Genomic DNA, 21,536 nt, shown 5'->3' with positions numbered 1-21,536 from the left:
TCGAGACAGTGTGTGACTGTGATAAAAAAGGCCAATGTTATGCTGGGGATTATTAGGAAGGGTATTGAAAACAGATCAGCCAATATCATAATGCCCCTATATAAATCAATGGTGAGACCTCATTTGGAATACTGTGTGCAGTTCTGGTCACCACACCTTAAAAAGGATATTAGATCTTTGGAAAAGGTGCAGAAAAGGGCAACTTGAATGATAAAAGGGTTGGAACACTTTCCCTATGAGGAAAGGTTAAAGCGCTTAGGGCTCTTTAGCTTGGAGAAACGACGACTGAGGGGTGACATGATCGAGGTTTATAAGATTATGCATGGGATAGAGCAGGTAGAGAAGAGGTACTTTTCTCCCTTTCTCACAATACAAGAACTCGTGGGCACTCCATGAAATTGCTGAGTGGTCGGGTTAGAACGGATAAAAGGAAGTACTTCTTCACCCAAAGAGTGATTCACACATGGAATTCACTGCCACAGGAAGTGGTGGCGGCTACAAGCATGGACGGCTTCAAAAGGGAATTAGATAAGCATATGGAGCAGAGGTCCATCAGTGGCTATTAGCCACAAGGTATAGATAGGAACTCTGGGGCAAGTGATGCTCTGTCTTCTTGGTGCTTGGGGGGGTCAACAGTGGGAGGGCTTCTAATGTCCTGGCCCCACTGGTGGACCTCCTGATGGCACTGGTATTTCTGGCCACTGTGTGATACAGAGTGTTGGACTGGATGGGCCTTTGGCCTGATCCAACATTGGCATCTCTTATGTTCTTATGTTGCTATGTCTGTGGAAGCCCTGAGCAGGTGCCTGGACATGGCAATCAGATGGACAAGAGCCAATAAACTGAAGTTCAATCCAAGCGAGTCTGACCTGCTGCTGATCAAAGCTCTTAGAGGACTGAGGAGGAGTCTTGTCCTGAAAGTGGCTGCTCTTCCCCAGCAAGTTCACAGCTGGTGGGGGGGCACTGCTGGATCCCAGCCTACAATTGGAGGTTCGGGATTCTTCCATTAGCTTTGACTGATATGCCAGCTACGTCCATTCCTCAAAAAGTGCAATCTGGGCACAGCAATCCATGCTGGGAACACATCTGCAATGCATTCTACACTGGGCTGCCCTTGAAAACCATCTGGAAACTTCATGCAGTCCAAAATGTAGCAACTCAGCTATTGCTGGGGGCTGGATACAGGGATCATATCATCCCTGTGCTGAAAGACTGGCACTGGCAGCCCATCTGTTTCCAGGGCACAACTCAAAGGACTTACCTTTAAGGCCCTAAACACCTTGGGGCCAAGATACTTGAAGGACCGCCTCCTCCCGTACTCTCCAGCCCGCCAGTTATGATCCTCTTCCCAAGCCCTGCTCTCTGTGCCTCCGCCTGCAGAAGTGAGGTGGGTGGCAAACAGAGACAGGGCTTTTTCAGTGGTGGCACCTTGTCCTTGGAATGCCCTCCCCCTTCAGGCTCGCCTGGCGCCTAGTTGTCCTTTTAGGCACAGGCCAAAACATTTTTTTTTAAAACCAGGCTTTTAACTGAAGGGTTCTGGTTTTTCCCCAGCTGTTTTTGCGCTCTGCTTTTAGCCTGAAGACGTATAAACAACATTTTAGGCCACTTAATTTTTAAAAATCATTTACTGATCATTCTTTCCGTATTATTTTCTACCTTGTGAACTGCCTTGAGTAAGTCTCAGGAGAGGCAGCATATCCCTTTTCTAAATAGGTAACTTTATATACAGGTTTTTCTAAGCTTGGTGACGTGCCTCTGGCTATGCCGTTACAACCAGACAGCAAGGCAAAATGATCTCTCAGCAGCCAGCGTTCTATTTGGCTGCATGTTTTTCTTTTTTCTTCAAAATTGACCTAACATTTCCCCACACTTTCTAATGCTACGCCTATCCGTGAAGTTGACAAATTAACGCCGTATATGCCAGAGAGGTGACTGCCAAGAACCGTTGCAAAGTTCCCCGCCCCCCCAATCAATCACTCATGCGACACTTACTCCATGCCCTGCGCTGTTTGCCGTGCAATGTCGATCAGCTTGATCATCTCAAATTTGGTCTCGATGATGTGCAGGTGGTGGTAAAGGCTGGAACCCTCGCACCACTGCGTAACTATAGCCAACTGCGGCTTAGTGGAATAACCCATGAAAAGTAATATATTCACATGCCGTGTTTTCCTGTAGAAATAATGGAAGGATTAAGATCACTGAAAGGATCTGATGAACAGAAGCAACCCGAGAGGTAACACATTCGACTACTGCTGGTGTGCACGTGAAACATGCCATGAGGGGTTGCCAGGGCCTGCCTGAGAGTGTTCACAAGGGACACAAGATAAGCCACCGCTGGTAGAGGAAGTTAAGTGATGAGTAACAAGGATGGGCTAGGAGAGGACTGGGGCAGTGAAGGCACAGGCAATGTGAGCCTTATGCCAGTAACGAGGATGGGCTAGGAGAGGACTGGGGCAGTGAAGGCACAGGCAATGTGAGCCTTATGCCAGTAACGAGGATGGGCTAGGAGAGGACTGGGGCAGTGAAGGCACAGGCAATGTGAGCCTTATGCCAGTAACGAGGATGGGCTAGGAGAGGACTGGGGCAGTGAAGGCACAGGCAATGTGAGCCTTATGCCAGTAACGAGGATGGGCTAGGAGAGGACTGGGGCAGTGAAGGCACAGGCAATGTGAGCCTTATGCCAGTAACGAGGATGGGCTAGGAGAGGACTGGGGCAGTGAAGGCACAGGCAATGTGAGCCTTATGCCAGTAACGAGGATGGGCCACAAGGGAACCAGAGGCCGTGAAAGCAGAGGCAGTTGTCAGCAGGGTGCCGGTAGCAAGGATGGAGTATGAGGGAATCAGAGGCAGTGAACGCATAAATACATGGTGCTAAAAGACTTTATGTTCTTTCTTTAAAGGGTGTGTGGGGGGGGATGACTGTATAGTGTTTTCCAGCATTCACTCACTGCATGGGAAGACATAGGAACTGTAGCAGAGCCCCAATCACAACAGAAAAATACAAACCACTTTTCAGCAGAGTAACTGGGAAAGACGGCATTCTGAAAAAAACACTTGAGATCAATAGCTTCTGCAATTAAGTTATAGCTGTATGTCAACAAAACACAATTCATATGATCTTACCTGAGCACTCCTACTTCATTTTTAAAGGCCTGTAATTGCTGAGGGGTGGGGGCTGTAACATTCAACATTTTCACTGCCACATCACCTTAAAAAAAGAATCAGAAAAAAAACCCCAGCTCTTTACATCTTGCTCAACTGATCAAAGACAACATAATCCCCCCCCCCGTTTTCATCCTGTCCTTCCTAAAAGGAGCTCAAGACAGCATACACAGTTCTCCTGTCCTTCATTTTATCCTCACAACAACCCTGTGAGGCAGGTTAGACTGAGTGTGATTGGTCCAAGGTCACCCAATCAGCTTCATGGCAGCATAGGGATCAGAACCCTGATCTTTTCAGCCCAGTGCTCTAACCACTGTGCCACACTGGCTCCCAAGTTCACCCATTAAGTCATACAATACTGTTAGTATATGGTGCAATGTGGAAGTTAGGCTAAATCACTGGCATACAGTACAATGCGCAAGTGTTCTATAAAATCTCAATATACGACATACACTGGTAAAGGTCCAAAGCACTACTGCAAGTGCAGCCTAAGGGCTTCAGCAGGCCTACCAAGATCTAGGTTCTTCTTCTCTGAATGACTCTCTCATGCTATACTAAATGGCTTTTCAATGTCTCTTCAATTTCAGAAGGAATTTGCCACATGGGCACGGGTGGGAAACGAAAGTTCAAGGACATACAGCTGGAGCCTTACTGGATGTGCAAAAGAAGAAAAGCAACTTCTTTGGATCCCCACCATTATGTTTTGCCAAAGTTCCAGGGATGCACTTCCGGGGGGGGGGAGATTATGGTTTTCATCCTGGCCTGATCCCAGTGGCTCCTATGAGAGAGGAAGATGCACATGGGGAAAGGGAGATGGAGATGACTGTGCCACTGTGCACCCACTGTGGGGCCCTAACAAGGGAGGAGGAGGCTGCCTGCCTTTGCCTTCCAGTGCTCATTTTCCCCCTCGTACTTCTGAGCTGAGCAGTGTATCACTTCCTTTTCCCCAGGCACATCTGCCTCACTCGTTCTCAGAAGCAAAGGAGCCTTGCTTTTTCTGGACAGAGTTAGTGGATAAGAAAAGAGAGAAGGGTTTTCTCTCTGTGTCTCCAGTGCAGCCGTCCAGCTCTGAGTAACTGAGACAACGACACAGCTGTAAGATCAAAACCAGGGCTCCCGGTCGAGGCCGGCTTTCTTAAAAAAATATATATATATTTACTGGAACATCCCAGTTGCAAACAGCATCCTTTTTGCATTTCTTACTTTTCATACACTAGGACAGGACCAGGCAATAGTATTTACATAGAAATAGCTGGATATAAACAAACAAAACAAGAATACATAGGGGTTAACTAGATGCACACATGTGAGGTAGAAATGCGAATTACTGGGCAAAGTGGCCTCTTTCCTCTTTTCAGTTGCCACTCAGCAGTGACTATTTATATGGCAGCACACTGGCCATGCCCCTCTACCCCATTCTGGGCCAACAGCATCTGGTGCCTACAAGCTGCTGCAGGATGGTTGCTTTCTCCTTTCTCTGGCAGATCCCTTCCAGTCCAAAATAAAAGAGACTTCTCCATTTCTCTGAGTTATCAGGCTATAGCTGACATTTTGCTTCTTTTTCTGCAACTATTTTTGTACAGCTAACAATCGCCATTGCATTCAATACTGATCACTCTCAGCAATGGGCAGTGTTCTTATAATCAATTCACACAACCACGCAAGATGCAGGGATTTCTTCCTTTTAATACCACTTGCTAATTGTATGTGAGGAATAAAGCTGGATGACAGCCTGACCATGGATCTACATTATGGCATCAAATTTTTCAAAAGGAAAACCCGGTAAGTCAAACAGAAACAGATTTGGATATTGAGAGAATTTTAACAAAATGGAAACCGTGAATTGCTCAGTAATGTATTATCAAAGAAGGAGGAAGAAGAAGAGATTGGATTTATACCCCGCCCTTCACTCAGAGTCTCAGAGGCTTACAAACTCCTTTCCCTTCCCCTCCCCACAACAGACACCCTGTGTCAGCTATGCTGCCGTATAGTTTATGGGCCCGGGTTCGCTTTCATGACCCGTGTGCCAGTCTGGGAAACAAAGGCTGGGAAACGAAACTAGTCTCACGGTTACTTAATGGGAAGACACTACACAGGCTGGCTACAAGGTCAGTGATAATGAGGGGGAGAAGCGAAAAGAAAGGAATGCGGCAGCAACTGGCACACAGCCCCTGGCGGCCAACAAAACCTGTACCCCCTCCTATCATGGTGGAGGGCGAAGAACATTTTGAGATCTCAAAGATCCTGGACTCTAAAGTGAAACGTGGCAGGCTGTTTTATTTGGTGGAATGGTTGGACTTTGGACCCCAGCACCGTGAATGGGTGGAAGTAGGGGATATTCGGGCCCCTAGGCTCTTGCAAGAATTTTACCGGGAGTTTCCGAGGAAACTGGGAGATATCCCAGGCTAACCTGGAGATCTCCCGGGCAGGCCAGGAGATTGTTCTTTGGATGGGCAAAATGTCAGCTATGCTGCCATATAGTTTATGGGCCTGGGTTCGCTTTCATGACCTGTGTGCCAGTTGCTGCTGTATTCCTTCCTTTTCGCTTCTCCCCCTCGTTATCACTGACCTTTTAGCCAGCCTGTGTAGTGTCTAGAGATGTGAAGGCCCGGAAAAAAACCGGAAAAATTCGGGGAAAAAACGTTTTTTTCCCTGAAGCTTTTTTGTTTTTTTTCCGAAAAATTGAAAAAAGAAAAGAACAAGTAGAACGCGAAATAATGAGTCCACTGAACATCTGGTATCCTAAACCACCTCTGCTTCTCACTTGCCTTGAAAGCCCCTTTGCTGGGGTCACCATAAATCGATTGCAACTTGACAGCACATTTAACAAGTTGAGTAGGAATGTTAGCTATATCAAATCTAGAGATGTGAAGGCCCAGAAAAAAACCGGAAAAATTCGGGGAAAAACCGTTTTTTCCCCATTTTTTTCCCTGAAGCTTTTTTGTTTTTTTCTGAAAAATTGGAAAAATTGAAAAAAGAAAAGAAAAGAAATTGATTATGGAATGTTTTATTTTAACATGATAAATAAAATATTTTAAGACAAGGTGTTCAAATATTTTCCAAATCATTTCTAAAATATATAATGGTATCAGATTGATCTAATTTCTGTGCACTGAGGACAAGCAAGTCCTAGGTTACAAACTGAACTCTCCAATGCAAGAACAAGATGCATTTCTTCCTTTAGGAGGTGCGATTGTCAGAAGAAAATAAAAAGGTTTCAGTTTTGTTTTTGCATGTGGGTGGGTATTCTGTTTGTAATAATTGTTTGGGTACACTATATTTTTAATATGCTAGTTGTGATAATTTCATGCCAAGTAAAAATGTCCATAGTCATTTTTTATGTTCCTAAAGTAACAGAATGACTTTCAATCTAGAAAAGACAAAAGAAATGCTAATGTAGCATTTTTTTCAATTTTTCCGAAAATGTCCGTTTTTTTCCGGAAAAAAAAAACGGGTTTTTTTCCGAGCTTCAAAATTTCCGGAAATTTTACATCTCTAGTAGTGTCTTCCCATCAATTAACCATGAGACTAGTTTCGTTCCCCAGCCTCGGCTCTAACTGCCTTGGTCCCCTTTCCCGCCCTCAGGAGTCAGGCCGATTGGCCCATAGATGGGCGTGTGTGTGCTTTTGAACACCCTATATTTCTCTCAGCTTCCTATGATGTAGTCTTTCCTAACAGTGCCTAAAACCTTTGAAGAAGCGTGTGCTCTGTTGTTTGACTGTGGGTCCTGACACCCTGTGAGGTAGGCGGGGCTGAGAGAGCTCTGACAGAAACTGCTCTTTTTCAAGGACAGCTCTGACAGAACTATGGCTTGCCCAAGGTCATCCAGCCAGGTGCAAGTGGAGGAGTGGGGTAGTACAGTCTGCAGAAATGCATCAACGATCTGAGCATTTTATATGCCTACAACACAGAAGCTAAGCAGGGGTGGCCCTGGTTTGTATTTGGCTGGGAGATCACCAATGGTGTCCAGGGTCATAACGCAGAGGCGGGCAATGGCAGACCACCCCTGAACATCTCTGGCCTCAGAAACCCTGCGGGGTAGACTTCAGTTGGCTGTGACTTGATGGCACTTTCCACCAACACCCACCACAATACACAGAGGAATTGTTACCTAATACTGTAGATCAGGGGTCATTTCGTAGAAAAAGAGCTAGGGGAACTCATTAGCATAACTCATTAGCATATGCCACACCCCCTGACATCAGGGGCCCGGCGGTGGACCTGCAAGGCCAGCGGGAGTGCGAGGAAGCCCCGCCAAGGCCCTCCCTGGCCCCAGGCAGGCAGGGGTGGGGAGGAAGCAACTTACCCTCCCGCTTCTCCTGCCTCCTCCTGGCTGAATGAGGGCTGGAAGCGGGGCAGCCAGAAGCAGGGGCGGGGCTTCATCATGTGCCCCGCCCCCCTGCACCTCACCCGGGGGAACTGCGTTCCCCCGCGTTCCCCCCCGAAATGACCTCTGCTGTAGATCGTTTTAATTAAAAAACCTTCATGCTTCTTTGAAAACGTTGTAAAAGCAAGTGAAACCTTGCCTTATTTCATTGACTCCAAAAGGGGGGGGAAAATCATGTGAGTTTTATAATGATCCTGCAGATTTTCAGTTTTGTACATCTCTGTAACTCCATATAATAATAATCAAACTCTTGTTGTTCCTGGGGTGGGGTGGTTAACAAAACAGTTTAAAGTTCTTATTGATACGATCATAGAGTCTGGTAACTCTAAGAATTATCTGATTGTTAATGTTGTGACAGGACTGGGTTTTTCAGCTGGCCAGTAGAAAATAAGGCTGGCTACCTAGCCCAAGCACTATTTGTGGACCCCTGCATTTTACTCTGAAAGATGCTCTAACACAAACCTTGGCATAGTTGCACAGAACTAAGCCTCTAAGCCACAGACTAATATCAGACATCTGCTTAATTTGCTATGGTTTCAATATGCTGTCTATAGCAAAAAAAACCCAGGGGAAAAACATAATTCTTAAAATATTGCTTCTCACACTTTGGAGAAGATATATTTGGGTGCATAGCTACATACCATGCCACTTTCCTTTATAGACTGTTCCAAAAGACCCGGAGCCTATCCTTTGTCCAACTGTGATCTGGCCATCTGGTATCTCCCAGTCATCACTCGAGTCTCGTCGACCAAGGGTTTTCTGCAAAGGAACACAGGATTAGTGAGGCATCTATGAGTGCAGCCTCTTCTCAACAAAGACTGCAGCCACATCCAGATGTCACAACAAGCTGCAACTAAGCTCCAAACAGGCATGGACACAGCTGGCTGTGGTGCCCACACGACCCTCAATCATTGCTTCTCAACTGGGATTAAACTGAATCCTAGCTTGTGTGATTCACCGAGGAACTTAAACATTCAGACATCATGGTGCACTAGAGTTTGAAATTAGGAAATTTTACATCAAGGATGTAGAAGGAGGAGGGTGTATGAGCACGGCAACAAGCTGTGTTTTAGACTGAATCAGAGTTCATTTGGCACTTATTGTGATGTTTGATGCGGCCGGTGTGTGTTCTTCTCCTCATGCAGTGAGCCTTATATTTGCAAAGGGATGTGCTAACCATGGTTAGCTCCAAGCTGCTGTCTGCAAACACAACCACCTCCAAAACGAAAGGGTGTGTGTGTGGATTCACAATGCAAGAAGGAGGGAGGAAGAACGGCATGAACTGGCGGGGGGGGGGGGGGGGTGCTCCTGGTCTTTTAAGTAAAGCTAGTGGTTCAGGCCAGGATTAACATCTGCACTGGGCCTCTAAATGTTATTAAACAATAATAAACTAAGCTTGACCTTACCATTCGAGTCCGGTCTTCTGAAGATGAGGAGGATTTCCTCTCTCGCTGAGGGCCTGGGGATTTCTGTAATGCTTTCACACTGGTGAGGGACCCAGGTAGGGAAGCAGGAGGTGTAGCCGACAGACCTGCGGTTGAACCTACCGTTGAGATTAAAGAAAGAAAGAAACCGAAACACAAGTGGACTTCAGACAGTACTAAAAGCAGAGGTTACGGCTTTAAGATGCAGCTATTTCCAAACGTTAAAGCATATAACGATGTCAATATTACGAATTCTTTTAAAAGTACATTTAAACACACACACTTCCAGTGCAGCCCTAACCCACTTAGTTTTATTGTGAATTGCATTTTTCCATTCATGAAAGGAAAGAAAGTGGAAAAGCACCAACCATCACGGCACACTACGCAACCTCTGTTAGTTACTGAATTACTGAAAGGACGCTGGGCACACTGCAGAGGAAGACAAGCAGGCTCAAGACCCACTGAAATCAATGCGACTTCAGCACATTTAAGCTTCGTCTGTGCCGCCCACTGTCTCTTTAAGCAGGAAAAAAGCCAATTAAAACAATGCACTGCATTCTGCTTGCTTGTTGTTGTTTTTTTAAAACTATTTTATGCTTTGGCTAATTTAGCTGGCTTTCCAAACTTATTGTCACTGACCCCTTAGGAATCTGATAAAAGGTGGGCATGCTAACTTGGGACTTAACTGGAGGGCCGATTAAAAAAAGAAAACAAAAAATAAGGCCAGGATCCGAAGAACCGTCAAGCTCGTTCTGTGAGCCCAAGGGTGTATGTTCTTTCCTCAGTCAGCAGCTCCCTATGCCGCACGGCAAGCCGCTCTCAAAGAAGAGGGGCTATATCGTTAATATAAAGAGATAAACTCCAAAAACCACCAGACAGGCCTTGATCTATGTAGCTTCGTGGCACTACTTAACAAAAGGAACTAATTCCCGCTGCTGACTTTTAAACTATATGCGGAAAAAGGATTTTACTGTCAGCATCCAAAGCAAAGGATATAAAAACAAGAGACGCCACTCTTGTCTCTTGGCCTAGGCTGCTGTAACATTTCAGAGAAATGACTTGTAGTGTGAATGGGGGGTTGCGTGGGCTTCACAAAGGAGTCCTGGCTTGCTGAAAAAGCAATATCCAACTGGAGGAAACTTTCTAGTATTATCTAAACAGCCAAAATGCTTGAGAAAGTAAAGGCCATGTTAAATAGGAGTGCTGTTTATGAGGCAAGAACAACATGAGGCTGTAAGTGCAAAACTGCAGACACTGGAATACCTGAAGTTCAGATCTGTGGGGCAGAGAGAGGAAACAATCTCTCATTCACTTGTGCAAAATGACCTACTTAGAAGACGTGGAGCTCTTCCTGTCTCCTGCACCGTCTAATGGGGCACGGAAGGCCCGTCCATGGCACTCTGCTTTCTCATAAGGGGCTCACCTTTGCACCCATGGTTTCAGCTGTCTTAACTCACTCCGCTTCCCCAAGCTTTCTGTTCTGATTTCAGCTGCTGAGCAGTCGCTGGCACTTCCTTACAAGAGTGCCACTGTTGGTTCAAACTAAGTAGAAGGGAAACCCAGCTCCTGCTTTCTGCAGTGGGGCCCTGGGCCTTTCCCCTTCTTGGTGCCCTCATCCATCCTCTCTTCCTAACTTCCTACAACTTGGGAGACTACTTCCCCTCTTTTCATCATTTCCAGATAACATCCTGCCGGGATTTCAAATGCTGTAGTGAGTGTTCTACATAGGAAAAAAAAAATAGATGTGTCAAATTACTGACGCCTCTCACCCAAAATGGTGGCCAAACGCTTGTCTACTGGGGGCTAGCTTAAGCTAGTATTCTAACCCTTTCACAGGGAAATCGTATATTGCGTATGATGTTGAAAGTGCAGCACTCTCCTCTGAAACTCAGCAGGAGAATGATACTGGACTGTCAACTTGCTGCTGAGCTCAGTAGTAATACAGCAACAGCACCGTAGGCCAAATGCTCTCATTAATTTATTAGAAGCCATGCTTTTTTCATTGTCCCCAGTTCATGCTGAAACCTTTTGGCCTGAAAACGTATGTCACATAAACAATGAAGCTACATTTCCAGGGTCTTTGTTATGCTTGTGTTATTTTGAAAAAGTTATTCGTTTTCAGAATGGGTTAAGCACAATGGGCAAACGCCCTTTGCTGAAGAACAGCCAAAATGGAAAGTATTTCTATACCAATTAGAAAGTGGGTTGCAGTATCAGGTTTCCATGCTGTGGTCAAAATACTTGAACTGTGATCCAGGAGACTTAGGTACAGTTAAGCCCACTTCAGTACATGATTCGTAAGTGCACTTATCTATGCTGGATCATGGCCTTGAGGTGTTTTTTTTTTTAAAACATTAAGATAATTCATGTACTATCAACCACAAATCCACAGCACTAATAAGCCAAAAGGAAAGATCTTATGTGTTAGTAAACAAACTGGATCTTGGCTTCAGTTCAAGCCTACAGAGTATTGCAACAAGCTCCATTAGTATCCAGACTGTTGACATCTACAGCTCAGTCACTGAGATGAACTGTATACCAAATCATTAACCATGTAAATAAAGTCGTCAGTGGAACTGTTGGTACTTTGCAGCAGTACTCTGACAGAATGGGGTAATGTTAGGAAACACATCAGCATTAAGTTAAAACTGACAGTCAAGGAAATCCTGCACAGATCATGCATAACAGAACACACTACGTAGTTCTGCTAGAACGCCCAGTAGAGTTGGCAATTTTTGTACCGCCTTTTGCTCCTGTGACGCATAACAGAACACACTACGTAGTTCTGCTGGAACGCCAAGTAGAGTTGGCAATTTTTGTACCGTCTTTTGCTCCTGTGACTTTAAACGGCACGTTGATCTGCTCTCCAAGGCAGGTGAGGATTCTTATCTCTGCACTATGAAAAGTTTCAGCCTGTTGATTTCTGCAGTTCAGCCTGAGCGTTCTTTCCTCCCTGTTAAGTTGGCAGCCCTCATCACAGGGAAACCGCCTTGGAGCACTTAATGCTCTAAATGGATATTAAGGAATTGCAGAACCTGTCCCTGCTCTCACTTCCACTGCAACTGAGACCCCCTTCGACAAGCAACACACTGGGTTTTTTTTTTTAAAGGCAGCACGGAAACCTCGGCTGTACAACGCGTCGCTCTAGGAGCCTTATGACATATGCCCAACACAGAATGATATGTGGGTTTGATAAGGGCGAGAGAGTGAAAATGGGTGAGAAGCACATTCAAAGCATTCCAGCCAGGCCAAGCGAAAAAAGGAAAAAAAAATATATGACCGTGTCTTGATAAACTCACACACTTACATACACACGCTGTGAGGGTGAAGCACAAACAGCATCTGTGGTTTTATTTAGTTTGATTTGGGTGAAAACGAGAAAGAAGAGCCCAACTACCTCTGAACACTGGGCCAGGCTCAAAATCAAACACTATCTCACTGGGGACAGAATGGAGGAGGGGACTGGGAGTCCGGGATTGGTATTTCCGAAGGCAGCGCATCAGCTGGTTCATAGGGGCTGTTAGAGAGAAAGAGACGGGCAGGCAGAGACAGGAAGACAGACACACAGAAGAAATGAAAGTCATGGGACATAACTAAAGATGCTTTGACTCCTAGGCACAGATAGTTTCTGACTTTCCAGGGGAGGGGGACCCCCCCCCCCAATTTCCACTTTGTTTAAGAGACAGAACACTTCTAAGTGTGTGGGAATATTATCAGATGCCCAGCAGAGAGCTTATGGACCAGAGTTTTAAACTGACACAATAGTACACAACATTTAAATGCTGGACAAAATGGGCAAAACTGTTCAAAAAAAACCACAGCTCCCCAGACATACAGGATAGTTAAAATGGGCAACATATTAATTGGTGGGGGTTTGTGGTTTTCGGTTGCACACCGGGGCCGTAGATCGTAAAGTCTGCAAAGTAGTAGCCAGCTTGTTAGACGTTAACAGGGTGGGGTGGAAAATTAAAAATTATGACTAAAACGAAACAAAGTACATGACAGCCAAGTCATCAACATTACTGAAGCCCTGAATTGCAAATGGAGTTTTTTAAAAAAAAGAAAAAAGGAAGCCATGGAAAGCAAGAAGGGCAGCTGATTAACGCATGCTTTCCTGCGCCACATGGGGAGAATCCTATGCCAGTCTAAAGGGATAAAGAGCCATGTCAAAGCTTTCATGATGCCTGGCGGCCAGCTAGCATTTGGAGTTACAACCTGAACAGATCTTGCAGAAGTAGCAACAGCCATGGGCAGGTGGTATCATGGGGTGGAAATAAAGAAATAAGCATATAGCCCGCACCTCACTACCAAGGTTCATCTCTGCTAAGAGCGCAACACATTCAGGAGCTGTCACTTCAAAGCTGATGTCTGTTTTTAGCCCATGGGAGTGTCCTATGCCCACCCACACCTAAAACCACCAAGAAGGAAGGGCTAGCAAATTTGTCACTGTGGAGAAAGTGATGGGTGTACTACGGAATCGTGAGTAGCTTGGAGTACCCACTTCTTTCTCAGAAGTAACAGGCATTAAGCCTCCATTTGTCATGGCTCTGAATACCAGAGGGATTTTCTTAAGGTGCCCCAGCGTTATACAAACAAGGAGGGACACATCTTTCCGAGGCCCATTCGCAAAGGGAGCGCTGGCTGGCAGGCCTGAAATGGAGTCCATGCTGTGCATCAAAGCAGTAAGGTGACATGTTCTGGCTTTTTAGGACCAAAGGGGGATAAGCTGAAGGTCTCTTACCTCCAGGAGGTATCTTGCCTATTAAAAAGAACACTGGCTACCACTTTGCATGTTATTCTCCACCCTCCCCACCCGCAACCCCTTACAATGAAATGTGAGCTGCTGAAAGTTATCCGACGAATGCTAAATGTCACGGACAAGCAAGTACCACTAAATTTCACTGCTCTGTTTACATTTCTCTCTGTGTCTGTGTTTTGCAGGGGTGGGGCGGGAAGCACTGAATTCTGTACACAAAGAGAACAAAGTCACTTACCTCCCTCTCCTCGCAACCCTTGATCTCTAATGAATTCCTACAAACCAAAAACAAAACTGTATGCATCTTATTCATGCATTGCTTGCAAAACTGGTCACTATTTCAGCAGAGGATAAACACAAGAGAGTTTTCTGTTCAGTTAAGAATTACATACAGGCAGCAGCTTTGTAAGATACAGAACTCCTTGTTGCCAGCCTCTCAGCACCTGTGTGCCCACAGGGTCAGCTTGACAAGCTAAGGTCGTGAGCAAGTCGGAACAAGGTGAATCATGCTAGGATCATGTCCTGCACTAACTGATACTGCCAAAAACATTATTCTCAAAGAGCAAGGAAGGGAAAAAAATGAAGAATCTCAATTGGAAGTGCAGGGAGAGCAACTGTCAAATAGAAGTGTTATATAGGTGAGATGTTCGCATATGGACCAGTTTCCATTAATGGGCTTTTGAGTAACATAGAACTGTCAAGCAAAATAGAAATGCCACAGTTAACTCTGCTTCTGGGAACACTGTGGAGTGGCATCTGAGAAGGCCAATATATTGCTAGGCCCCTGTACTCCGAGAAACAGAAATACAAGCTCATATACATTTTGAGGAAGGCTATACATGGCTCCCACATCCTGGCACTTTACAGGGCTGAGCCAACTCAGCTTCAGCCATGAGTCACGAGACTTCAGGCCATGGTTGCACTTTGACAGAAACGCTCCTGCCTTCCCACCCCACCACTCTAACCCTGAAAGGTGGGGACTCTGGAAAACCAAGTAGGGCTGGCAGGATGGATTTGACAGGCAGGATGCCGGTCACTGCCCACTCCTGCTTTAAGCGACTAAGGAAAGGGAAGCAGATAACCCTCGTTATAAAGACCAAGCTCAGGCTGAACTTACATCAATGTTGACAGGTTCTATCGTGTTGATGTGCACGTTGGGGGCGGATGAGGAGCGATCTCGTTGACCAAACTGATTCCGATGGTCTTCGTCTGCTGGACGGAATGGCTGGGGTATCGGAATGGATTTCGAAGGAGATGGACTAGGGAGGATTGCTGGGCTAAGAAAATTAAAGCATGAAAAGAACAGAGGATTAAAGTTGGCAGTGATCTCCAGTTACTCTACAGAAGATGCTTCCATCCAGGTGATTTCCCTGCTTTCTAGTGATGGTTTAATGAGGCATATAAAAGCACATCGCAGCTGAGATCTACATCCCAATCACGGCACCAGTTAAGGTACACAAAGCAGACAGGCCCTGCCAATGCTGGGTTTTTTTAACATAACAGATATAAACAGGAGATTTGAAATTACTGCTCTCAAACTTTAGAGTACAAAATACAGTTAATTCGCTAAATAGATCTCTCCCGTTGTTAGAATGAAGAGCGCCATTTCTAGCACAAACAGAACGTGTATGAGGTCGAGCATACTAGCCTATATAGGGTCTTTCCTTCTCAGTGCTAAATAAATGTTCCCATTTTTAGGCCACTAAGGGTTAGACCAGCAGTCCAGTTTCATCTGCTATGTGCTGACTATTTTAAAGGCTTTTATATTAATGAAACTATACAGAAGAGACTCTGGAAGGGAACCATTTCTGGGACACCATGCTTTGAACAATTACTGTCCCAGCTTGCCAAATGACTGGCCTGGAGACCAATATATGCTGGACCTCTTCAGACAATCGTTTGAAAGCTATCCCACCAGGTAGCAATTGCTGAAATCTACTGCACAGTGGGATGAAAATGGGTCGTATCTGGATCTATGCATCTGAACCCACATCAAAAAGCTGCTGATGGGGAGGAGGGGTCAGAAAAGTCCAGTCATAGCCCAAGGGAAGCAAATTAACCCTTCTTTATCTGTCAATGGCAAGCTCTCTTATACCAAACACCACAAGGGATACTGCTCTTTTTCCAAACAGACAACACACGTTTCTGTTCCCAGGGAAATTCAGTGGCCTCTGAAAAAGTCTACCTTTGAAGACTATCTAAAAATTTGAAATGGTGCAGAACAAGACAACAGGGTTACTGACTGGCATGGGTTATAAAAAACCTAGTCTGCTTGCTCGGGGCTCTGGCCAGAAGCTCCAGGTTTGCAGAAATCCCGAGGAAACAATATCTTCTGTGAGCAACTGACCTGTCCTTCAGTCTGTTATCCTTTTCTCACATTAAAACTACTACGACTCTGAGCAGTTAAAGACAAACCACCCATCGCCAAGTCTGCACGTATTTCCCTTTTATTGCTATCAAGGCTTTTAACTGTTTCAGGAGGTGATATTCCTTCCCTCATCTTATTTTTAAAAAACAATTTGTATTTTTCTGCATATTTGGAATCCCACAAGTGTGTAGAATTCCCTGAGGATAATTCTGTTTCAGTGACCTGCCGACTGGAGATCTGGAAGTAGCTGAGGGGACGGGACACTTCAAACTCCATCCCAACCCCAAGACATCCCCCATCTTGGATAAATTCCCTCTCTCCTTCTCATACCCTCTGACTATCAGCTGCTTTCAAGGTTCAGTATATAAAACCCTCACCAGGCCATTTGGGATAATGTACAAAGTCACCCTTTTCTGCATGTATGTAGAAACCCTTATGATGCCTGTGGGTGACCTGGTTATGCTGCTTTCACAGTTGCCACAGGGGCTAGTGAAGTTACTCCTAGAAAGTGTGATTATAAATAACAACACTCATGCTTCCTTTGTGGTTAAATGTGAAATACAGCGCAAGCATGGACACTAACCTGAGCGCATTGCTCCAAGAACTGCTGCTACACAACCACAACCTTTCCTTTCAATTAAACTGCTCTGAACGGAAGGAAGCTGTCCTGTGCCATAACTGAGCTTGCTGTTTAAGCAGCAGCACTTAGCATTAATGTTAAGCAGGGGTATCAGTATTGTGGCCAGGCAGAATGGAAGATTTGTATTCACTTACCATGAAGCTTCCTTCTCGGTGGTCCAGAGTGGGGCAATCCTTGACTCCTTACTCCTGGGAAAGCACCTCCCCCTTCCGTAGGCAGGGCCAGCAAACTTTGATCCCAGAGGGGGAGGGGCTTATCCTCTGATCCCCAGTCATACCGAAAGCCACCTCCGAGCTGCTGTAAATTCACTTAAAAATAACTCCTTCCCCCTCAGAAGCCATCCCCCTCATGGCTGCCATTTGAGGGGAAAACTCTTTGTTTTCCCCTCAAATGGCGTGGCCCCGCCCCCAGCGTGCAACGTCACTTCCGGGTGACGCGCACGCCGGGGCGGAGTTCCCCCCGGGCCCCGATTCCCCGGCGTCGGGTAACGGGCCTCCGGGGCGGGGGGAATTCCGCCCTACCGGGGGGGGTTGGCAGCCCTAGTCACAACCCTGATATTCCTTGGAGGTCTCCCATCCAAATACTAGCCAGGGTTGACCCTGCTTAGCATCCGAGATCTGATGAGACTGGGCTATCCTGGGGTCTCCAGGTTAGGGTGAGGATAAAGTACTTGAGTTCAAAACCAGTGATTAGATTGTTTTGGAGAAGTCTCAGTGTCCCCCTGAAAAACACTTCTTGGCTGTTGTGGTGAGGATAAACAATCATAACAAAATGTGTGGCATGTAAAAAGTACAATGTAAGTTAAAAAAAATATGCACCAGATGGGATATGATTTAAATTCTCTATGAGTCCTCACAGCACAAGAACAAAAGGCTGAGAATTGTTTTGCAACTGGTTTTCCTGTTTCCTGTACTCCAATTTTGCATCAGCTATGGAGCTGCTCAAAAGTTTTAGGCCCCAATGCACGGCAGTGTTCCCTCTAAGCTGAGTTAGTCTAAGCTAGCTCACAGTTTTTTAGCCTCTGGCTCACACATTTTTGTCTTAGCTCAGGAAGGAGGGCTCCAGAGCAAACTGATTTATGCAGTAGCCAAACTACGTGCTCACAACTTTAATGGCAGTAGCTCACAAAGTAGAATTTTTGCTCACAGGACTCCATAGCTTAGAGGGAACATTGATGCACGGGCTTATTCCAGCAACGAAGCAGAGCTGGTCAGAGCAGGACTGCAAAGCAATATTTTAACTCACTGAAGCATTATCATAATGATAGAATACACTGTCACTCAACAGTAGGAATTAAGGTCATACCCAGGAGAATCTGAGGGGCCCACTGATAGGTATGATCCAGACGCCAGCGTGGTCTCTCCTAAGGAGGTTTCCTCCTGCGGTATTGGGTGGTGCTCAAAGAACTTGGAGACAAACAGCAAGCTGTGAGGCAAGAACAAAAAGAAAGCTGACTTGGGCAACTCCCCCCCCCCCCGAAGTTTCACAACAGTCAGAGGAGAAGAACATAATGTCAACTAGAATGTGTTCAAGAGAAAAAGCATTGGAAGACAATTGCTCAAGTTCGTCACAGTTAAAACTGGGAGAGAGATCACAGTCAGTGACTTGGGTTACTCGGCTAAAGAGCTGCTTTGTGCACTGGTCAGAAGGGCTTGATTCTTGTGAGGTGGGAGAAATACTTTGTTTCTTGATATATGAAAAGTATCGCCAGACATTATGCTTGCCTAAAACATCAACCATGTACAGATGCTACCCATGATGTTCAGGCACACATGAACACATTCTATTGTATACCTCCCCATTCCCATAGCTTCTGGCTGGAGAATGCACGACATCCTGGCTCAGTTCAGATATCGCAACGCTCTGTTGTTAGTGCTGGGCAAAAACCTGGCTCACTGCCAGACTCACATGCTCCTTTCTTTCCTGCCATTATGTGCAATCCAAGAGGGTTAAGAATCCCAGTGGACTGGTATAGAAACGAACCCCAATTCATGAAGATGCCCACCGTTGGATGTCAATACCAGCTGGAGTTATATGGAAGACTTCTTCCTTTAATCTTGGGACAGCATAAAAGGGGGGGGGGAGTAAGAGCGGGAACTCATGAAATGGCCTGGTAAGTAAAGTTTGTGCCCATCACAAACAAACTGAGATCTGTTCATGACATTTGAATTGCACCTCTCACTTCATAACCGGGTGTTGTTTTTTTGCTGTCAAGTCACAGCTGACTTGACAAAGAGTCTGTTTGATGTTTTGGTTAAGGGCAGCGGACTCTAATCTGGAGAACCAGGTTTGATACTCCATTCCTCCACATGCAGCCAGCTGGGTGACCTTGGGCCAGTCACAGTTCTCTCAGAGCTGTTCTCTCAAGAGCAGTTTGTGTCAGAGTTCTCTCAGCCCCACCTACCTCACAGGGTGGCTGTTGTGGGGAGAGGAAGGGAAGGAGATTGTCAACCGCTCTGAGACTCCGAGTGAAGGGTGGGGTATAAATCCAACTCTTCTTCTTCTTAAGGCAATTCCATAGGGTTTTCAAGGCAAGAGACGTTCAGAGGTGGTTTGCCACTGTCTGCCTCTGTGCCATGACCCTGGTATTCCTTGGAGGTCTCCCATCCAAATACTAACCAGGAACAACCCTGCTTAGCTTCCAAGATCTGGATAGCTTGGGCTATCCAGGTCAGGGCACAACCAGGATTAGTATGCCGAAATATTATTTCGGAGATAAGAAGATGTGGGTCCTGGCAATGGGGATGCCATTTTCTGCAGAAGCCATACATCAAGCAAAACATCTCGATTCTGTACTAAAATGCTGGCTATTATCTGAAATGTTGTGATGCTACAGTATTAAAAAGGGAAGCCATTTTATGGAGACAAATAAAAAACGCAAATCTGTTTAGAAATTGCACATGAGGCCTTTAAAGGATGTCACTGGCCTTTGTTGTTAAAATATTCCACCTCTTCTGGTATCCACAGATTAAGACTGTGTCTGAGTGGCTTTTGTAAAGCCTGCATTGGTTGACATGGCAAAAAAATTTCTCTGCTGTTGTTTTTAATTCTTAAATATTTTTCTTGGGAGTGTGGCTTATGGGCTGTCGGACCTAAATAAAGACTGAAGACTAGTCTTTGTTGAAGTAGAACACTGCTGTGCTTCAAAGGAACAGTTTTGGCAAGACATCTGGCAAAGAATAAGCAGAATAAACACAGGGAATACACGAGAGAACCTTTTGGGCTCAATCCACTGAGGTATTCTGCCATAAGGCACAAAAGCTACCAACAGAGGGTTTCATTTTCCAGCCTTGTGGCAGCAGATCGAACAGCAGTTTCAGAGGGAAAAGTACCTGCCTGAAAAAAGATGCTGACATTATGTGACTACTTTGATCCCAGTCTCCATGCCCAAGTACAACAGGACCACATTTAAGTTACACAAGGCATCAGCCTAACAAGGAAGCTTTCTGACCGAAGAACAGCAGCTGAGCTGGTTTTTCAGATGGGCACAAAAGCCACCAGAGTCGCATGTAGCACAGTGGTGGTGGTGGTGGTGGTGGTGGTGGAAGATGCCATCAAGTCACAGCTGACTTACAGTGACCCTGCAAGGCAGGGCTGTCAAACATAAGGCCCGGGGGCCAGAACCAGCCCGTCCAGGGCTCTTATCCGGCCCTTGAGCAACTGGTATGTATGGAAATGTAAGGTACTCCCCCCTTTTATGAGATCCCTTGGAAAAAACCTAGTCTTGCATATGATTAAATACCTCAATTGGGGCTTTTGTGGGTTCCCCAGTAAATCAATTGCTTTCACTGCTAGGAATCAATTGCTTTTGTTTGTATTTTGAGTAAAAATAAAATTGTTAATTGGGTTTACCGGTGTCCTTTATATCTAGGGTACCTGGTGGCCCGACAAAGTGACATTTATGTCAGTTCCGGCCCTTATAACAAATGAGTCTGACACCTCTGCTGCAGGGTTTTCAAGGCAAGAGATGTCCAGAGGTATTTTGCCATTGCCTGCCTCTGCTGAGTGTCCTTGGACTTCCTTGGTGGTCTCCCATCCAAGTACTGACCAGAGTTGACCCTGCTTAGCTTTTGAGATTTCAAGAGAATCGGGCTAGCCTATAGCACAGTAGCCCTGCATAAAATTCCAAGAGAGGGGGAGATGTGCTCTCTGACTACCAGCTGTACTGGTGCAACCCTGTGCACTTGATATATTGCAACAGGGCACCTTTATCAAACGGGAAGCACAGCTGGAATTACTTCTTCTTTTGTACTGTTGGAAATGTCACTGTTGCTATGTTAATGCAAGAAACTCCAATGCTATTACAGCTGCAAAAATCAAAGTATTAAAATACAGGGCACATCTGATTACTTACTCAAGTTGATCATAATTCACACACATCAATGGCACCTCTGTACTACAACGCTGGTGAAATTTATATCCACAAGTCTGACAGCGGAATCCCTGGAAAAGCAGCTTTCGACAGAAGTCACAGAATGCTAAAGTAAAGAATGTCTTTCGTACCTGTGGCATCAACAACAACAACAAAAGTAGTAGTCATCATGAGATATGCCAGTCTGGCAAGTCTAAAACTAGTTATCTTGTTCTCACTAATACTGAAATGTCACTTACCAAAGACCTGTTCAGATTCTTTCAAAGCTGTATTTTTAGTCACAATTAAACAAAAAGCATTCTTCTAAAGACCTTGTGATTGCTACGATAACAGCTCGTTTTCAAATGTTTAATAATTTAAGTCAGGCACTGAAGAATACCTCATTGTTGCTCTTAGCAGTAAGACTTTAGTTCACATTTAGTGTGAA

General features: G+C 45.4%; 1 protein-coding gene across 1 annotated transcript in view; it reads right to left on the bottom strand.

The window, feature by feature from the left end:
* BRAF (B-Raf proto-oncogene, serine/threonine kinase) overlaps positions 1–21,536 on the bottom strand; it is a 68,329-nt gene that overhangs the window by 14,878 nt on the left and 31,915 nt on the right. Inside the window, exons 6-13 of the mRNA XM_015409317.1 lie at positions 21,092–21,240; positions 18,043–18,162; positions 14,847–15,006; positions 13,968–14,004; positions 8,956–9,092; positions 8,191–8,308; positions 3,124–3,208; positions 1,993–2,169 (exon numbers count right to left, since the gene is read on the bottom strand). Of these exons, the coding sequence (XP_015264803.1) occupies positions 1,993–2,169; positions 3,124–3,208; positions 8,191–8,308; positions 8,956–9,092; positions 13,968–14,004; positions 14,847–15,006; positions 18,043–18,162; positions 21,092–21,240 (983 nt within the window). The remainder of the gene's footprint in view (positions 1–1,992; positions 2,170–3,123; positions 3,209–8,190; positions 8,309–8,955; positions 9,093–13,967; positions 14,005–14,846; positions 15,007–18,042; positions 18,163–21,091; positions 21,241–21,536) is intronic.

This window comes from Gekko japonicus, unplaced genomic scaffold (assembly GCF_001447785.1).
Source record: "Gekko japonicus isolate JY-2015 unplaced genomic scaffold, Gekko_japonicus_V1.1 scaffold515, whole genome shotgun sequence".
Taxonomy (NCBI): domain Eukaryota; kingdom Metazoa; phylum Chordata; class Lepidosauria; order Squamata; family Gekkonidae; genus Gekko; species Gekko japonicus.
This window is presented reverse-complemented; position numbering and strand designations above follow the sequence as displayed.